A 16,426-nucleotide genomic window follows, 5' to 3' on the forward strand; every position below is an offset into this window, starting at 1 on the left:
GTAGAACATCATCATCGTGACCACGCCATCGTGCTAACGGAACTCATCCCCGACGCTTTGCTGGATTGGAGCCCGGGGAACGTCATCGAGCTGAACGTGTGCTGAACTCGAAGGTGCGGTACGTTCGATGCTTGGATCGGTCGAATCGTGAAGACGTACGACTACATCAACCGCGTTGTCATAACGCTTCCGCTTACGGTCTACAAGGGTACATGGACAACACTCTCCCCTCTCGTTGCTATACCATCTCCATGATCTTGTGTGTGCGTAGGAAATTTTTGAAATTACTACGTTCCCAACAGTGGCATCCGAGCCTAGGTTTTATGCGTTGATGTTATATGCACGAGTAGAGCACAAGTGAGTTGTGGGCGATACAAGTCATACTGCTTACCAGCATGTCATACTTTGGTTCGGCGGTATTGTTGGATGAAGCGGCCCGGACCGACATTACGCGTACGCTTACGCGAGACTGGTTTTACCGCCGTGCTTTGAACACAGGTGACTAGCGGGTGTCAGTTTCTCCAACTTTAGTTGAACCGAGTGTGGCTACGCCCGGTCCTTGTGAAGGTTAAAACAACACTAACTTGACGAACTATGGTTGTGGTTTTGATGCGTAGGTAAGAACGGTTCTTGCTAAGCCCGTAGCAGCCACGTAAAACTTGCAACTACAAAGTAGAGGACGTCTAACTTGTTTTTGCAGGGCATGTTGTGATGTGATATGGTCAAGACGTGATGCTATATTTTATTGTATGAGATGATCATGTTTTATAACCGAAGTTATCGGCAACTAGCAGGAGCCATATGGTTGTCGCTTTATTGTATGAAATGCAAACGCCCTGTAATTGCTTTACTTTATCACTAAGCGGTAGCGATAGTCGTAGAAGCAATAGTTGGCGAGACGACAACGATGCTACGATGGAGATCAAGGTGTCGCGCCGGTGACGATGGTGATCATGACGGTGCTCTGGAGATGGAGATCACAAGCACAAGATGATGATGGCCATATCATATCACTTATATTGATTGCATGTGATGTTTATCCTTTATGCATCTTATCTTGCTTTGATTGACGGTAGCATTTTAAGATGATCTCTCACTAATTATCAAGAAGTGTTCTCCCTGAGTATGCACCGTTGCCAAAGTTCGTCGTGCCCAGACACCACGTGATGATCGGGTGTGATAAGCTCTACGTCTATCTACAACGGGTGCAAGCCAGTTTTGCACACGCAGAATACTCAGGTTAAACTTGACGAGCCTAGCATATGCAGATATGGCCTCGGAACACGAAGACTGAAAGGTCGAGCGTGAATCATATAGTAGATATGATCAACATAGTGATGTTCACCATTGAAAACTACTCCATCTCACGTGATGATCGGTTATGGTTTAGTTGATTTGGATCACGTGATCACTTAGAAGATTAGAGGGATGTCTTTCTAAGTGGGAGTTCTTAAGTAATATGATTAATTGAACTTTAATTTATCATGAACTTAGTCCTGGTAGTATTTTGCAAATTATGTTGTAGATCAATAGCTCGCGTTGTTGCTTTCATATGTTTATTTTTATATGTGTTCCTAGAGAAAACTATGTTGAAAGATATTAGTAGCAATGATGCGGATTGGATCCATGATATGAGGTTTATCCTCATTGCTGCACAGAAGAATTATGTTCTTGATGCACCGCTAGGTGACAGACCTATTGCAGGAGCAGATGCAGACATTATGAACGTTTGGCTAGCTCAATATGATGACTACTTGATAGTTTAGTGCACCATGCTTAACGGCTTAGAATCGGGACTTCAAAGACGTTTTGAACGTCATGGACCATATGAGATGTTCCAGGAGTTGAAGTTAATATTTCAAGCAAATACCCGAGTTGAGAGATATGAAGTCTCCAACAAGTTCTATAGCTAAAAGATGGAGGAGAATCGCTCAACTAGTGAGCATGTGCTCAGATTGTCTGGTTACTACAATCGCTTGAATCAAGTGGGAGTTAATCTTCCAGATAAGATAGTGATTGACAGAATTCTCTAGTCACCATCACCAAGTTCGTAGAACTTCGTGATGAAAGTATGCAAGGGATGACGAAAACGATTCCCAAGCTCTTCGTGATGCTGAAATCAATGAAGGTAGAAATCAAGAAAATCATCAAGTGTTGATGGTTGACAAGACCACTAGTTTCAAGAAAAGGGCAAAGGGAAGAAGTGGAACTTCAAGAAGAACAGCAAGCAAGTTGCTGCTCAAGTGAAGAAGCCCAAGTCTGGTCCTAAGCCTGAGACTAAGTGCTTCTACTGCAAAGGGACGAGTCACTGGAAGTGGAACTGCCCCAAGTATTTGGCGGATAAGAAGGATGGCAAAAGTGAACAAAGGTATATTCGATATACATGTTATTGATGTGTACTTTACTAGTGTTTATAGCAACCCCTCGGCATTTTGATACTGGTTCAGTTGCTAAGAGTAGTAACTCGAAACGGGAGTTGCAGAATAAACAGAAAATAGTAAAAAGGCGAGGTGACGATGTGTGTTGGAAGTAGTTCCAAGATTGATATGATCATCATCGCACACTCCCTATACTTTCGGGATTAGTGTTGAAACTAAATAAGTGTTATTTGGTGTTTGCGTTGAGCATGAATAGGATTTGATCATGTTTATTGCAATACGGTTATTCATTTAAGTAAGAGAATAAATTGTTGTTCTGTTTACATGAATAAAACCTTATATGGTTACACACCCAATGAAAATGGTTCGTTGGATCTCGATCGTAGTGATACACATATTCATAATATTGAAACCAAAAGATGCAAAGTTAATAATGATAGTGCAACTTATTTGTGGCACTGCAGTTTAGGTCATATTGGTGTAAAGCGCATGAAGAAACTCCATGCTGATGGGATTTTGGAATCACTTGATTATGAATCACTTGATGCTTGCGAACCATGCCTTATGGCAAGATGACTAATGACTCCGTTCTCCGGAACAATAGAGCGAGCAACTGACTTATTGGAAATAATACATACTGATGTATGCGATCCAATGAGTGTTGAGGCTCGCGGCAAGTATCATTATTTTCTGACCTTCACAAATGATTTGAGCAGATATGGGTATATCTACTTAATGAAACATAAGTCTGAAACGTTTGAAAAGTTCAAAGAATTTCAGAGTGAAGTTGAAAATCATCGTAACAAGAAAATAAAATTTCTATGATCTGATCGTGAAGGAGAATATTTGAGTTATGAGTTTGGTCTACATTTGAAACAATGCGGAATAGTTTCGCAACTCACGCCACCCGGAACACCACAGCGTAATGGTGTGTCCGAACGTCGTAACCGCACTTTATTGGATATGGTGCAATCTATGATGTCTCTTATCGGTTTACCACTATCGTTTTGGGGTTATGCATTAGAGACAGCTGCATTCACTTTAAATAGGGCACCATCAAAATCCGTTGAGACGATGCCTTATGAACTGTGGTTTGGCGAGAAACCAAAGTTGTCGTTTCTTAAAGTTTGGGGCTGCGATGCTTATGTGAAAAAGTTTTCACCTGATAAGCTCGAACCCAAATCGGAGAAGTGCGTCTTCATAGAATACCCAAAGGTAACTATTGGGTACACCTTCTATCACAGATCCGAAAGCAAGATTCGTTGCTAAGATGGATCCTTTCTAGAGAAGGAGTTTCTCTCAAAAGAAGTGAGTGGGAGGAAAGTAGAACTTGATAAGGTAATTGTACCTTCTCCCAAATTGGAAAGTAGTTCATCACAGAAATCAGTTCCAGTGATGCCTACACCGATTAGTGAGGAAGTTAATGATGATGATCATGAAGCTTCAGATCAAGTTACTACCAAACCTCGTAGGTCTTCCAGAATAAGATCTGCACCAAAGTGGTACGGTAATCCCGTTCTAGAATTCATGTTACTAGACCATGATGAACCTACGAACTATGAGGAAGCGATGATGAGCCCAGATTCCGCAAAATGGCTTAAGGCCATGAAATCTGAGATGGGATCCATGTATGAGAACAAAGTGTGGACTTTGGTGGAGTTGCCCGATGATCGGCAAGCCATATTGTATAAATGGATCTTCAAGAGGAAGACAGACGTTGATATTAGTGTTACTATCTACAAAGCTTGACTTGTCGCAAAAAGGTTTTTGACAAGTTCAAGGTGTTGACTACAATGAGATTTTCTCAACTGTAGTGATGCTTAAGTCTGTCCGAATCATGTTAGCAATTGCCACAATTTATGAAATCTGGCAAATGGATGTCAAAACTGCATTCCTTAATGGTTTTCTCAAAGAAGAGTTGTATATGATGCAACCAGAAGGTTTTGTAAATCCTAAAGGTACTAACAAAATGTGCATGCTCCAGCGATCCATCTATGGACTGGTGCAAGCATCTCGGAGTTGGAATATACGCTTTGATGAGTTGATCAAAGCATATAGTTTTGTACAGACTTATGGTGAAGCCTGTATTTACAAGAAAGTGAGTGGGAGCACTACAACATTTCTGATAAGTATATGTGAATGACATATTGTTGATCGGAAATAATGTAGAATTTTTCTGCAAAGCATAAAGGAGTGTTTGAAAGGAGTTCTTTAAAATAAAGACCTCAGTAAAGCTACTTACATATTGAGCATCAAGATCTATTGAGATAGATCAAGACGCTTGATAAGATTTTCAATGAGTACATACCTTGACAAGATTTTGAAGTAGTTCAAAATGGAACAGTCAAAGAAGGAGTTCTTGCCTGTGTTGCAAAGTGTGAAGTTGAGTAAGACTCAACACACGACCATAGAAGAAAATAGAAAGAGAATGAAAAGTCATTCCCTATGCCTCAGTCATAGGTTCTATAAAGTATGCTATGCTGTGAACCAGACCTATTGTATACTCTACCCTGGTTTGGCAAGAGAGTACAATAGTGATCTAGGAGTAGATCACTGGACATTGGTGAAAATTATCCTTAGTGGAATAAGGATATGTTTCTCGATTATGGAGGTGACAAAAAGGTTCGTCGTAAAGGGTTACGTCGATAAAAGTTTTGGCACTGATCCAGATGACTCTAAGTCTTAATCTGGATACATATTGAAAGTGGGAGCAATTAGCTAGAGTAGCTCCGTGCAGAGCATTGTAGACATAGAATATTTGCAAAATACATACGGCTCTGAATGTGACAGACCCGTTGACTAAACTTCTCTCACAAGCAAAACATGATCATACCTTAGTACTCTTTGGGTGTTAATCACATAGAGATGTGAACTAGATTATTGACTCTAGTAAACCCTTTGGGTGTTGGTAACATGACGATGTGACATATTGGTGTTAAATCACATGGTGATGTGAACTAGATTATTGACTCTAGTGCAAGTGGGAGACTGAAGGAAATATGCCCTAGAGGCAATAATAAAGTTATTATTTATTTCCTTATTTCATGATAAATGTTTATTATTCATGCTAGAATTATATTAACCGGAAACATAATACATGTGTGAATACATAGACAAACAGAGTGTCACTAGTATGCCTCTACTTGACTAGCTCGTTAATTAAAGATGGTTATATTTCCTAACCATAGACATGAGTTATCATTTGATTAACGGGATCACATCATTAGTAGAATGATGTGATTGACTTGACCCATTCCGTTAGCTTAGCACTTCATCGTTTAGTATGTTGCTATTGCTTTCTTCATGACTTATACATGTTCCTATGACTATGAGATTATGCAACTCCCGTTTACCGGAGGAACACTTTGTGTGCTACCAAACATCACAACGTAACTGGGTGATTATAAAGGTGCTCTACAAGTGTCTCCGAAGGTACATGTTGGGTTGGCGTAATTCGAGATTAGGTTTTGTCACTCCGATTGTCGGAGAGGTATCTCTGGGCCCTCTCGGTAATACACATCACTTAAGCCTTGCAAGCATTGTAACTAATGAGTTAGTTACGGGATGATGTATTACGGAATGAGTAAAGAGACTTGCCGGTAACGAGATTGAACTAGGTATTGGATACCGACGATCGAATCTCGGGCAAGTAACATACCGATGACAAAGGGAACAACGTATGTTGTTATGCGGTTTGACCGATAAAGATCTTCGTAGAATATGTAGGAACCAATATGAACATCCAGGTTCCACTATTGGTTATTGACCAAGAATAGTTCTAGGTCAAGTCTACATAGTTCTCGAACCCGTAGGGTCCGCACGCTTAACGTTACGATGACAGTTTTATTATGAGTTTATGAGTTTTGATGTACCGAAGGAGTTCGGAGTCCCGGATGAGATCGGGGACATGACGAGGAGTCTCGAAATGGTCGAGACGTAAAGATCGATATATTGGACGACTATATTCGGAGTTCGGAAAGTCCGAGTGATTTGGGTATTTTTCAGAGTACCGGAGAGTTACGGGAATTCGTAATGGGTCTCATTGGGCCATACGGGAAAGGAGAGAAAGGGCCAAAAGGGTGGCCGCACCCCTCCCCTTGATCTGGTCCGAATTGGACTAGGGAGGGGGGGCGCCCCCTTCCTTCCTTCTCCTTCTCTCTTCCCTTTCCTTCTCTCCTAATCCTACTACATGGAAGGGTTCCTAGTTCTACTAGGAAAGGGGGAATCCTACTCCCGGTGGGAGTAGGACTCCCCTAGGGCGCGCCATAGTGAGGGTCGGCCCTCCCCCTCCTCCACTCCTTTATATACGGGGGCAGGGGCACCCCATAGACACACAAGTTGATCTACGGATCGTTCCTTAGCCGTGTGTGGTGCCCCCCTCCACCATATTCCACCTCGGTCATATCGTCGCGGAGTTTAGGCGAAGCCCTGCGCCGGTAGAACATCATCATCGTCACCACGCCATCATGCTGACGGAACTCATCCCCGACGCTTTGCTGGATTGGAGCCCGGGGAACGTCATCGAGCTAAACGTGTGCTGAACTCGGAGGTGCCGTATGTTCGGTGCTTGGATCGGTTGAATTGTGAAGACGTACGACTACATCAACCGCGTTGTCATAACGCTTCCGCTTATGGTCTACAAGGGTACATGGACAACACTCTCCCCTCTCGTTGCTATACCATCACCATGATCTTGCGTGTGCGTAGGAAATTTTTGAAATTACTACGTTCCCCAACACTTATCACTTTCGGCGGGATAGTGGATCCGGTGTTGGCTGGCAGGCGTGTCAGCAACCGGATCCAGGGACAGCTAGATGCGGACGACCTGCAGCTAGCGCGTGCCAAGAGGGCCGCCATGCTTTGTCATGCTGAGGCTACTACAGGTGCGTCTTTTGATAAAAGTTGTTCAATTTTATATTTCTCTGAGACTGAAATAGTTGATAAGGCAAACAACTTAGGAATTTCTTTGGGATCAAATAAAACCGAGGTCGTCAAATCTGTTAATGATCTTTTAGACTTGGAAGTGGAGAGAGCTTCTGAGATCATTCGTAACCTTGCATCTATCAAACCTATGAATGACAATGACATGAACAACTTAGGAATTACTGATCTCGCAAATATATGTAATAATCTGTTGCCTACTGTGGAGGCTGAGGATGAGGAGGATCTGGAGACCCCAGATACGATAGAGCCTCTCTTGATGGAGGGTGTAGTCTCTGTCGTAGACAATCCTATTTTCCCGCGGGGTGTTGAGGAGAAGCCCAAACGGCCCTGGAAGCGGAAAATTTATCCTACCTCGGCAATACGCCGAAGTGCTAGAGTTAAGCTTAAGAAAAAAAAATTCCATGATGACTTATGAAAGGACTCTTTTGGAATAGCAGAGGTCTAGCTGACTTGGCTAAACAAAGATTCTTAGCAGAGACAATGTTAGAACAACACTTAGATTTTATTGCACTCTTGGAAACTGGACGAGATAATTTCACATCACAGTTTCTTCAAACACCCCCTAGTGGTATCGATTTTGACTGGTACATTTTACCCCCTAGAGGAAGATCCGGTGGGATCTTACTAGGAGTACGGTGTGAGACTTTAGAGGTGCTTACTATGGTTCAGGGAGACTTTTCGGTTAAATTCAGGGTAAGATCAAAGCTGGATGGGTTCCGTTGGTCGCTAGTTGCTGTATATGGAGCAGCACAACCTGAGTTTAAACCTGACTTTCTGGCCGATCTGGTGCGGATTTGTGGAGATGAAAATCTGCCAATATTAGTCGGAGGGGATTTTAATATTATCCGGAGAAGAGAAGAAAAGAATAATGACAATTTTGATGGCCGTTGGTCTATGATGTTTAACATGATTATCAAGAGTCTCAATTTGAGAGAAACAGAGCTCAGCGGTAGACAATTTACATGGGCCAACTCCTTACCTATTCCGACTTATGAAAAGCTGGATAAGGTTCTTGCTAGTGTTGAGTGGGAGCAAAAGTATCCGTTGGTGTCGGTCCATGCGATGCAGAGAGCGATCTCGGATCATACACCACTCCTTTTAGACTCGGGTGAGGCTACCCATGTGGCAAATAAAAATATCTTCTCCTTCGAGCAAAGTTGGTTTGAGCGAGAAGGATTTATGGAGATGATTGCTCGCGAATGGGCTAAGCCGGTTACGGGAAGGACGCATGTCGAGAGATGGCAAAATAAAATTAGACATCTACGACAATTTCTGAGAGGTTGGGCCAGAAATGAGAGTGGGATTTACAAACATGAAAAAGAGCGTCTTACTCAACTGATTGAGGCACTAGACTTAAAGGCTGAAGCCACTCTCCTTTCTGTTAATGAGCATCGAACAAAGTCCGTGGCTGAGCAAGGTCTACGTGCTCTCCTGAGAGAGGAGGAGCTTAAGTGGGTGTTGCGTGCGAAAACGCTAAAGGTTGTCCAAGGGGATGACAATACACAATTTTTCCATATGGTTGCAAATGGTAAACATAGGAAGAAGAAAATCATACAACTTGAACAGGACGAGGGGACAATAGTGGGACATGAAAATCTGAAAGCGTATATCTCTAATTATTATAAAAAACTTTTTGGACCCCCGAATATATCCACGGTGTCTCTTGATGATTCTGTGATTGATGATATACCTCAATTACAGGCAGCAGAGAACGATGTTCTCTCTGCACCGTTTACTGAAAAAGAGGTTCATCAGGCCATAACCCAAATGAAGCCGAATAAAGCACCGGGACCAGATGGGTTTCTGGCTGAATTCTATAAGAAATGTTGGCATATTATTTGATCTTATGCCTATGTTTCACGATTGTTTTGACGGCCATTTGGAGTTGTTTCACCTCAACTTTGGTATGATAACGTTGCTACCTAAGAAAAATGAGGCTGTTCTGATCGAACAATTCCGGCCCATTTGTCTGCTAAATGTGAGTTTCAAGATTTTCACAAAGGTGGGAACCAATAGACTGACACAAATTTCTCACTCAGTGGTTCAACCAAGCCAGACAGCGTTTATGCCGGGATGACATATACTCGAAGGGGTGGTCGTCCTACATGAAACGCTTCATGAGATTCACTCGAAGAAATTGGATGGGGTTATCTTCAAAGTGGATTTCGAGTAGGCCTATGATAAAGTAGGCCTTTTCTTCAGCAGGCAATGCACATGAAGGGTTTTAGTGAAACCTGGAGGAACCAAGTGGATACTCAAATCCAGAAGGGTAGTGTTGGAATTAAGGTGAACGATGATATCAGTCACTATTTTTAGACACATAAGGGGTTGAGACAAGGGGATTCCATGCCACCTCTTCTGTTCAATATTGTGGCCGATATGTTGGCCGTCATTATTGGCAGGGCCAAGCAGCGTGGCCATGTAGAGGGTCTAGTTCCTCATCTAGTTGATGGAGGGGTGTCCATTCTATAATATGCTGATGACACTATTCTATTCATGGAACATGACATGGCTAAAGCACGTAACATGAAACTTACCTTGTGTCTATTTGAACAATTGTCTGGCTTAAAAATTAATTTTCATAAGAGCGAGGTGTTTTGTTTTGGGAAGGCCAAAGACGAAGAACACACTTACAGACAATTGTTCGGATGTGAATTAGGTGCTTTACCATTTAGTTACTTGGGAATCCCAATTCATCACCGTAAGTTATCCAACAAAGAATGGAAATGTATTGAAGAACAAATTGAAAAAAAAACTCAACTGCTGGAAGGGCAAGCTGATGTCATATGGAGGTCGGCTAGTTTTGATCAACTCCGTACTGACTAGTATGCCGATGTATCTACTTTCGTTTTTCGAAATTCCGAAAGGGGTCCGAAGGCGACTTGATTTCTTTAGATCCCATTTCTTTTGGCAGTCTAATGAGGCCAAGAGGAAATATCGTCTCGCGCGATGGGATATCCTTTGCCGACCTAAAGACCAAGGGGGTCTCGGTATTGAGAACTTAGAAATTAAGAATAAATGCCTTATGAGAAAATGGTTGTACATGTTAGAGACAGAGCCGGAAGGCATGTGGTCTCAAATCCTGCGCAATAAGTATTTGCACTCGAAAACACTAGCCCAGGTTACCATGAGACCAACTGACTCGCCTTCTGAAAGGGACTTATGAGAATGAAGGACATGTTCTTTCGTAGGGTCAAATTCTTGGTAGGCAATGGTATGTCAACAAGATTTTAGGAGGATACGTGGTTAGGAGAGACGCCTCTGGCCATACAATATCCAATCCTATATAATATTGTGCAACGTAAGGAGGATTACGTAGGCATCGTCCTTCTAACTATTCCCTTGAACATCCAGTTCAGACGTGCGTTAGTAGGTGAGAGATGGACAACCTAGATGTACCTGGTTCGGAGATTGATAGATGTTCAACTCTCCGACCTACCGGACTCAACACAATGGAAGTTAACTAAGAATGGGATGTTTACGGTGAAATCTTTTTATACGGATTTGATTAATTCTGGCCCCCTGTCAAGGTCACTACACATATGGAAGGTTAAGGTTCCTTTGCGTATTAAAATTTTCATGTGATTTGTCCACAAGCAAGTGATACTCACAAAGGACAACTTAATTAATAGACGATGGGTAGGCAATTCACAGTGTTGTTTCTGTGCGCATGATGAAACAATACAACATTTATTTCTTGAATGTCCACTTGCCAAGTTACTTTGGAGAATGATTCATATAGCTTTCAATATCAACCCTCCAGTAGATATTGCGTCTTTGTTTGGGACGTGGTTAGCTGGGGTTGAACAGACTACTGCAGCTCGTATTCGGATTGGAATATGTGCGCTATTATGGGCTATATGGAACTGCAGGAATGATATAATTTTTAACAGACAGCACAACTTAACTTTTTTGCAGGTTATTTTCAGAGCTACAGCTTGGATCCGTAAGTGGTCCTTACTCACTCCTATGGACTCCAGGGAGCCTTTGGTTACTGGGTGCAACCAATGGGAGATGGTAGCTCGGTTATCTTCAACCGGTTCGGATGTCGCTCGCATAACAGGATAGGAGTCTAGGAAGCTTATCCATCTTATTACCGTATCGGTGTTATTGTCCGCCTGTACTTTTTGTCGTTTCCTTACTTTGTTTCGCTCCGTTTGCGAGCTGTAAGACCTTTTTGATGTTATCTTTCTGGATTATTAATAAGAGGGCCACATGCATCATCAAGATGCAGAGGCAGGGGCACGCCTCCATTTCTAAAAAAAAATTGACTACCTCTATTAATTAGTTGACAATCTTCCTTAACGCCTAAGCAAAAACTGTTTTTCCTCTATTGAATTAAATGTCATCTGTTCGTCAAATGTTTCTTATTTAATTATTTATCACATACTTTTAGAGATCGGCAACCATGGATTCACGTTAATACCACCATAACCTACTGTAAAATCATGCTCCCTCCATTTTTCTGAAGTCAAACCAGCCAAATGTATATGCCCTGAGATAATAAGCTCCATACTTTTTGACATTATCACATCGAAATGGAAGCTTTCATCGACTCTGATGATGACTACTCGAATATGGAGCCAACGTATAAAATTAAACTCACAAAGTTATAATATCATGCAATTCTCTTTGTTCTTGCTGTTTAAGTATCCAGCAAGAGAATGGAAACCAAGTTTGACTGGATGCATAGAACTAACATCTTTATTTATAATCGCAAGTACACAACCAATGTATACCTTTCAAGCTACGTAGGTCCGGCCCGCAAATAAATAAAGGGCAACCTGGTGCATGTAGCTCCCGCTTGCGCAGGGTCCAGAAAAGGGTCCGGCAAATAAATAAATAAATAAAAACATCACATATGATCGAACAAGAAAATATATTGTGGAAACAAACAAAACTTTGCAGGCCAATACGAGGATTAACAACTCTTGGTACGATCCCCATCCATCACCAAACACCACCACCAATTTCATACGCTATGCAATTGAATTGGTTGACATTAATCAACAAAATGCAATGTAAGAACAACTAATCATGAATTTGCATCTTAATCCCATTGGATCGTAAGGCAGTGCAATGTTGTGATGCAAGCATGGATCGAAATGGTGGGAGATGGTAATCATCGTATCACCTCAGCGTCGTCAGCTTCCAGCTGCGGCCCCTGTCCAGCGGCTCGCTGCTGCCGGTAACGTCGTCCTCACGGTCCATGGTCACGGTGGTGTCCTGGCTGGCGGCGTCCGCCACCGGCACGATCTCCCTGTTCCGCCGCTCGCCGCCGAACCTGAGCATCTCGACGACCTCGGCCATGGTCGGCCTGCCCTCTGCGTTGCTCTGCGAGCACAGCATGGCCGTCTCGACCACTGCCCGGAGCTGCACGGCGTCGAACCGCCCGGTGAGCCTGGGGTCGGCGAGGCGGTCCCACTTGCGGCGCTCCACGAGCGGCCCCGCCCACTGCACGATCTCTCGCTTGACGCCGCCCGGCAGCTTCTCCAGCGGGCGGCGCGCGCTGACAAGCTCCAGCAACAGCACGCCGAAGCTGTAGACGTCGCAGCTCTCGGAGACTTTCCCCCACATGGCGTACTCCGGCGCCAGGTACCCGAGCGTGCCCTTGACCCGCGTGGTGAGATGGGAGACGCCCTCCGGGATGAGCTTGGCGAAGCCGAAGTCGGCCACCTTGGGCACGAGGTCCGCGTCCAGCAGCACGTTGCTGGCCTTGATGTCGCGGTGGATGATGTGCGGGCTGGCCTCGTGGTGCAGGTACGCGAGGCCCTGGGCGGCGCCGAGGGCGATGGCGAGGCGGCGGGGCCAGTCGAGCGGCGGGTGCTGCTGGGAGGCCGGGGTGCCGCGGTGCGGATGGAGGTGGGTGAGCAGGCTGTGGTTGGGCATGTAGTCGTACACGATGAGCCGCTCGTCGCCGCCGGCGTAGAAGCCGCGGAGGCTGAGCAGGTTCTTGTGCCGAACACGGCCCAGGATCTCCACCTCGATGGCGAACTCCATCTCCGCCTTGGCCGTCATCGCCTTCAGCCGCTTCACTGCAATCTGAATGAACCAGCGATGTCGATCCATGAGGCCTGTAGGTTCACCGCGCCCGCCGGTCGATCGCCGGCCGGCGGCGGCAACGAAGAACGGATCACATAATTGATTTACCGGCGTACCTCGACGCCCTTGGAGGTGCGGCCCCAGTAGACGGTGCCGAAGCCGCCCTCGCCGAGCTTGTTGCTCTCGTTGAAGTTGTTGGTGGCCTGGAGGAGCTCCTTGAGGGTGTACATCTCCCAGGGGAACTCCACGCTCCTGTTCTTGTTCTTGGACCCCCTCCTCGACGGATCCCTGCTCCCAGACATGGACACCGCACACCAAAACGCATGCAACTGAGCCAAATCCATCTCACGAAATGAATCAAGACCTAAACAACCGTACGCGCGTGCATCGGTGTGTGTATATGTACCTCCGGCGGCGGCTGGGGGCAGCCTCCGGCTCGGAGTCGCCGCCGGGGGCGACGCAGCAGAGGCACCGGTTGATCATTTCCTCAGACGATGGACGACGTGTGGAATAACCGCGCGTCGATCGAAGAGCTAGCGCTGAATCCCTGCAAGATGGAGGCGAGCTGGGGGGTGGATGCAGTGGTGAGAAACCAAGGCCGGAGATAGGGATGTTCCAAGGGCAGCAGCTTTGCTTCTTGTTTGTTTCTCCGGGTACAAGACTGTCCTCCTCGTGTTTGCCTATCTCCTTGGAGACTTCACTCTCGTCTGTTGTGGATCACTCCCCGCTTGCCAGCTGCCTGCTGTACATCTGCCTCTAGAAGGGCCTTTTGTAAGCGCCAAAATTTCAAATTCTCAGTGTGAAGCAAATGTGTAGCTTCAAGATGGTCAGCGGAAGAAAGTCATGATAGTAGTTGCTAAATATAACTAAAATAAGTTCCAAGTTTTGTATGGAAAATACCGAAAGATATTTCTTACATTTGCGAAAAAATTAGAGAAAGAATGACAAGCCTCCCGGTCTCCACGCCCTTGAATGCATACCACCATAACTATAATGTACGGTCTCAATGTCGTATGTATGATCGTCTGCCTTGTTAAAAAAGAACTATATTACACGGTACCAAAATAAAAGAACTTACAAAGGTGACATGAAAATGATAAACACAGAGTCATCGCAAGTTCATCAGCAAAACGACCCGATAGACTCGCTCATGTGCCACCGCTCCCTCGCGGCATCGGGGCATCCAACCCTAGCCGCCAGAGGAGGATTTAAGCCAACCTCGCCCCGCCGCCACTGCTGCCGATGTTGGCCACGGCTGCGGCGGGCCCCTGCTACGAAGGTAGCGGGGCACCCGTGTGCCAGATCCGGTGGCGGTGTTGGGAGCCCGGGACGGTGGCCCCGGGATGATCGCATCGGCTAACCAGACGACGCAACTACAGGGGCTTGGCGGCATCTGTCGGCTGCAAGGGCACTAATGGGACTGCTGGAAGGCGTTCCTGCAACGGCGAGCGGTGGAGCATCTGGTCCAGATTTGGTGCGACCCCATCCCTACTCCGATAGGTTCGACCTGCTGGTGGGCCGCAGTGGATGCTGCCACTTTCCGTGGGATGGCGGGCGCGCTCAGTTTGTGGCTATATTGTGCTGTGATTAGTGCTTGAAGGGGAACTTAGCATGTAATTTTTTAAAAAAAAATATCCTACGCTCACGCAAGATCTATTTAGGAGATGTATAGCAATGAGGGGGAGAGTGTGTCTACGTACCCTCATAGATCATAAGCGGAAGTGTTTCACAACGCGGTTGATGTAGTCGTACACCTTCACGATCCGTCCTGATCAAGTATCAAACGTACGGCACCTCCGCATTCAGCACACGTTCAGCTTAATGACGTCCTCGCCTTCTTGATCCAGCAAAACGGGCGAAGTAGTAGATGAGTTCCGGCAGCACGACGGCATGGTGATGGTGTTGGTGAAGAACAATCTCCGCAGGGCTTCGCCAAGCACAACGGAAACTATGACGGAGGATAAACTAGAGGGGACGGGTTTGCCGGCACATGGCTTGGTGATTCTTGATGTGTATTTGGTGCTAGCCATGCCCCTCTATTTATATGTTGAGCCCTGGGATCGAAACTTGGAGCAAAAGCCTCCTCAAAGTCGGTTTTTCCCAAAAGGCAAGAGTCCTACTCAGATTCCAGGACCAAACGCCACAATCCTTGGCGTCTGACCCATACGCCATGGGCCTCGGCGTCTGGCCCAGGGCCAGACGCCAGGGTCTCCAGGGTTTGGCCTCTGACCTCCGCAAAACTTTCTTTGGCACCGACCTATAGCCCAGTGGGCCTGACCACTACTAGGGAAAAGCCTATACACAGAATCTTACCAGCAGCGCTCCTCAAAATACCATGCTACTGCTATTTAGCAGCAGCGCATTTCACCAAAACCCGCTGCTGACTGGAAAATAGCAGTAGCGCGTCCACCACAAACCGCGCTACTGCTATAATTGCCATGACCTCGTCTCCCGCTAGTTATAGCAGTAGCGCTCTGTACAGAACAGCGCTACTGCTATAGAAGTTAGCAGCAACGCGCTTCTAGGAAAACCGCTACTGCTAAGATCAGCCCACAAGTTTAGTCCCACCTCGCTCCGTGAACAGGGTGTTTACCACCTTAAATTTGTTATTTCTGAAACTACCACAACCAGTTGGTCTTCACTGAACTCTATGTGTAAAATTTGTGGCCGCAATATGAGTCCTCTCCGGTTCCTATCAGAGGGGACTCATATTGACAATTCAGATTGTACACAAAAAGATCATTGATGGCCAATGTATTTTTGCATTGATGTATTTTTTGTGTAGTTACACTTAGCAGTAGTGGTTTATATGCAAAGCGCTACTGCTATTCAGATTAGCTGTAGCGCGTTTTGGCAAACGCGCTACAACTATCCCTACCTTATCCCCACGTGCACGACTGGCCCTCACTCACACTGATCTCGCTCTCGCCCACGTGCCGATAATCGTCATCGTGCATCGCCGCCGCCGCCGCCTTCGTCCGTCCGCCGCCGAGGTACTCCCCTCCTTCCGTCCCTCCTTCCTCCTCCTCCCTCCTCCCTCCGCCTGCGGCCGCCCCTCCCTC

At 45.6% G+C, this 16,426-nt stretch overlaps 1 protein-coding gene across 1 annotated transcript; it reads right to left on the reverse strand.

The window, feature by feature from the left end:
• Nucleotides 1–12,427: 12,427 nt before the first annotated feature.
• LOC119305944 (PTI1-like tyrosine-protein kinase At3g15890) lies at nt 12,428–13,930 on the reverse strand. Its single transcript, XM_037582327.1, has 3 exons — nt 13,771–13,930; nt 13,481–13,655; nt 12,428–13,364 (listed from the first exon to the last, which is right to left on the reverse strand). The coding sequence occupies exons 1-3, from the start codon at nt 13,845–13,847 to the stop codon at nt 12,453–12,455; spliced, it is 1,164 nt and encodes a 387-aa protein (XP_037438224.1). The 5' UTR covers nt 13,848–13,930; the 3' UTR covers nt 12,428–12,452.
• Between the last annotated feature and the right edge of the window lie 2,496 nt (nt 13,931–16,426).

The sequence above is a fragment of the Triticum dicoccoides genome, chromosome 5B (genome assembly GCF_002162155.2).
Source record: "Triticum dicoccoides isolate Atlit2015 ecotype Zavitan chromosome 5B, WEW_v2.0, whole genome shotgun sequence".
NCBI classification, from domain to species: domain Eukaryota; kingdom Viridiplantae; phylum Streptophyta; class Magnoliopsida; order Poales; family Poaceae; genus Triticum; species Triticum dicoccoides.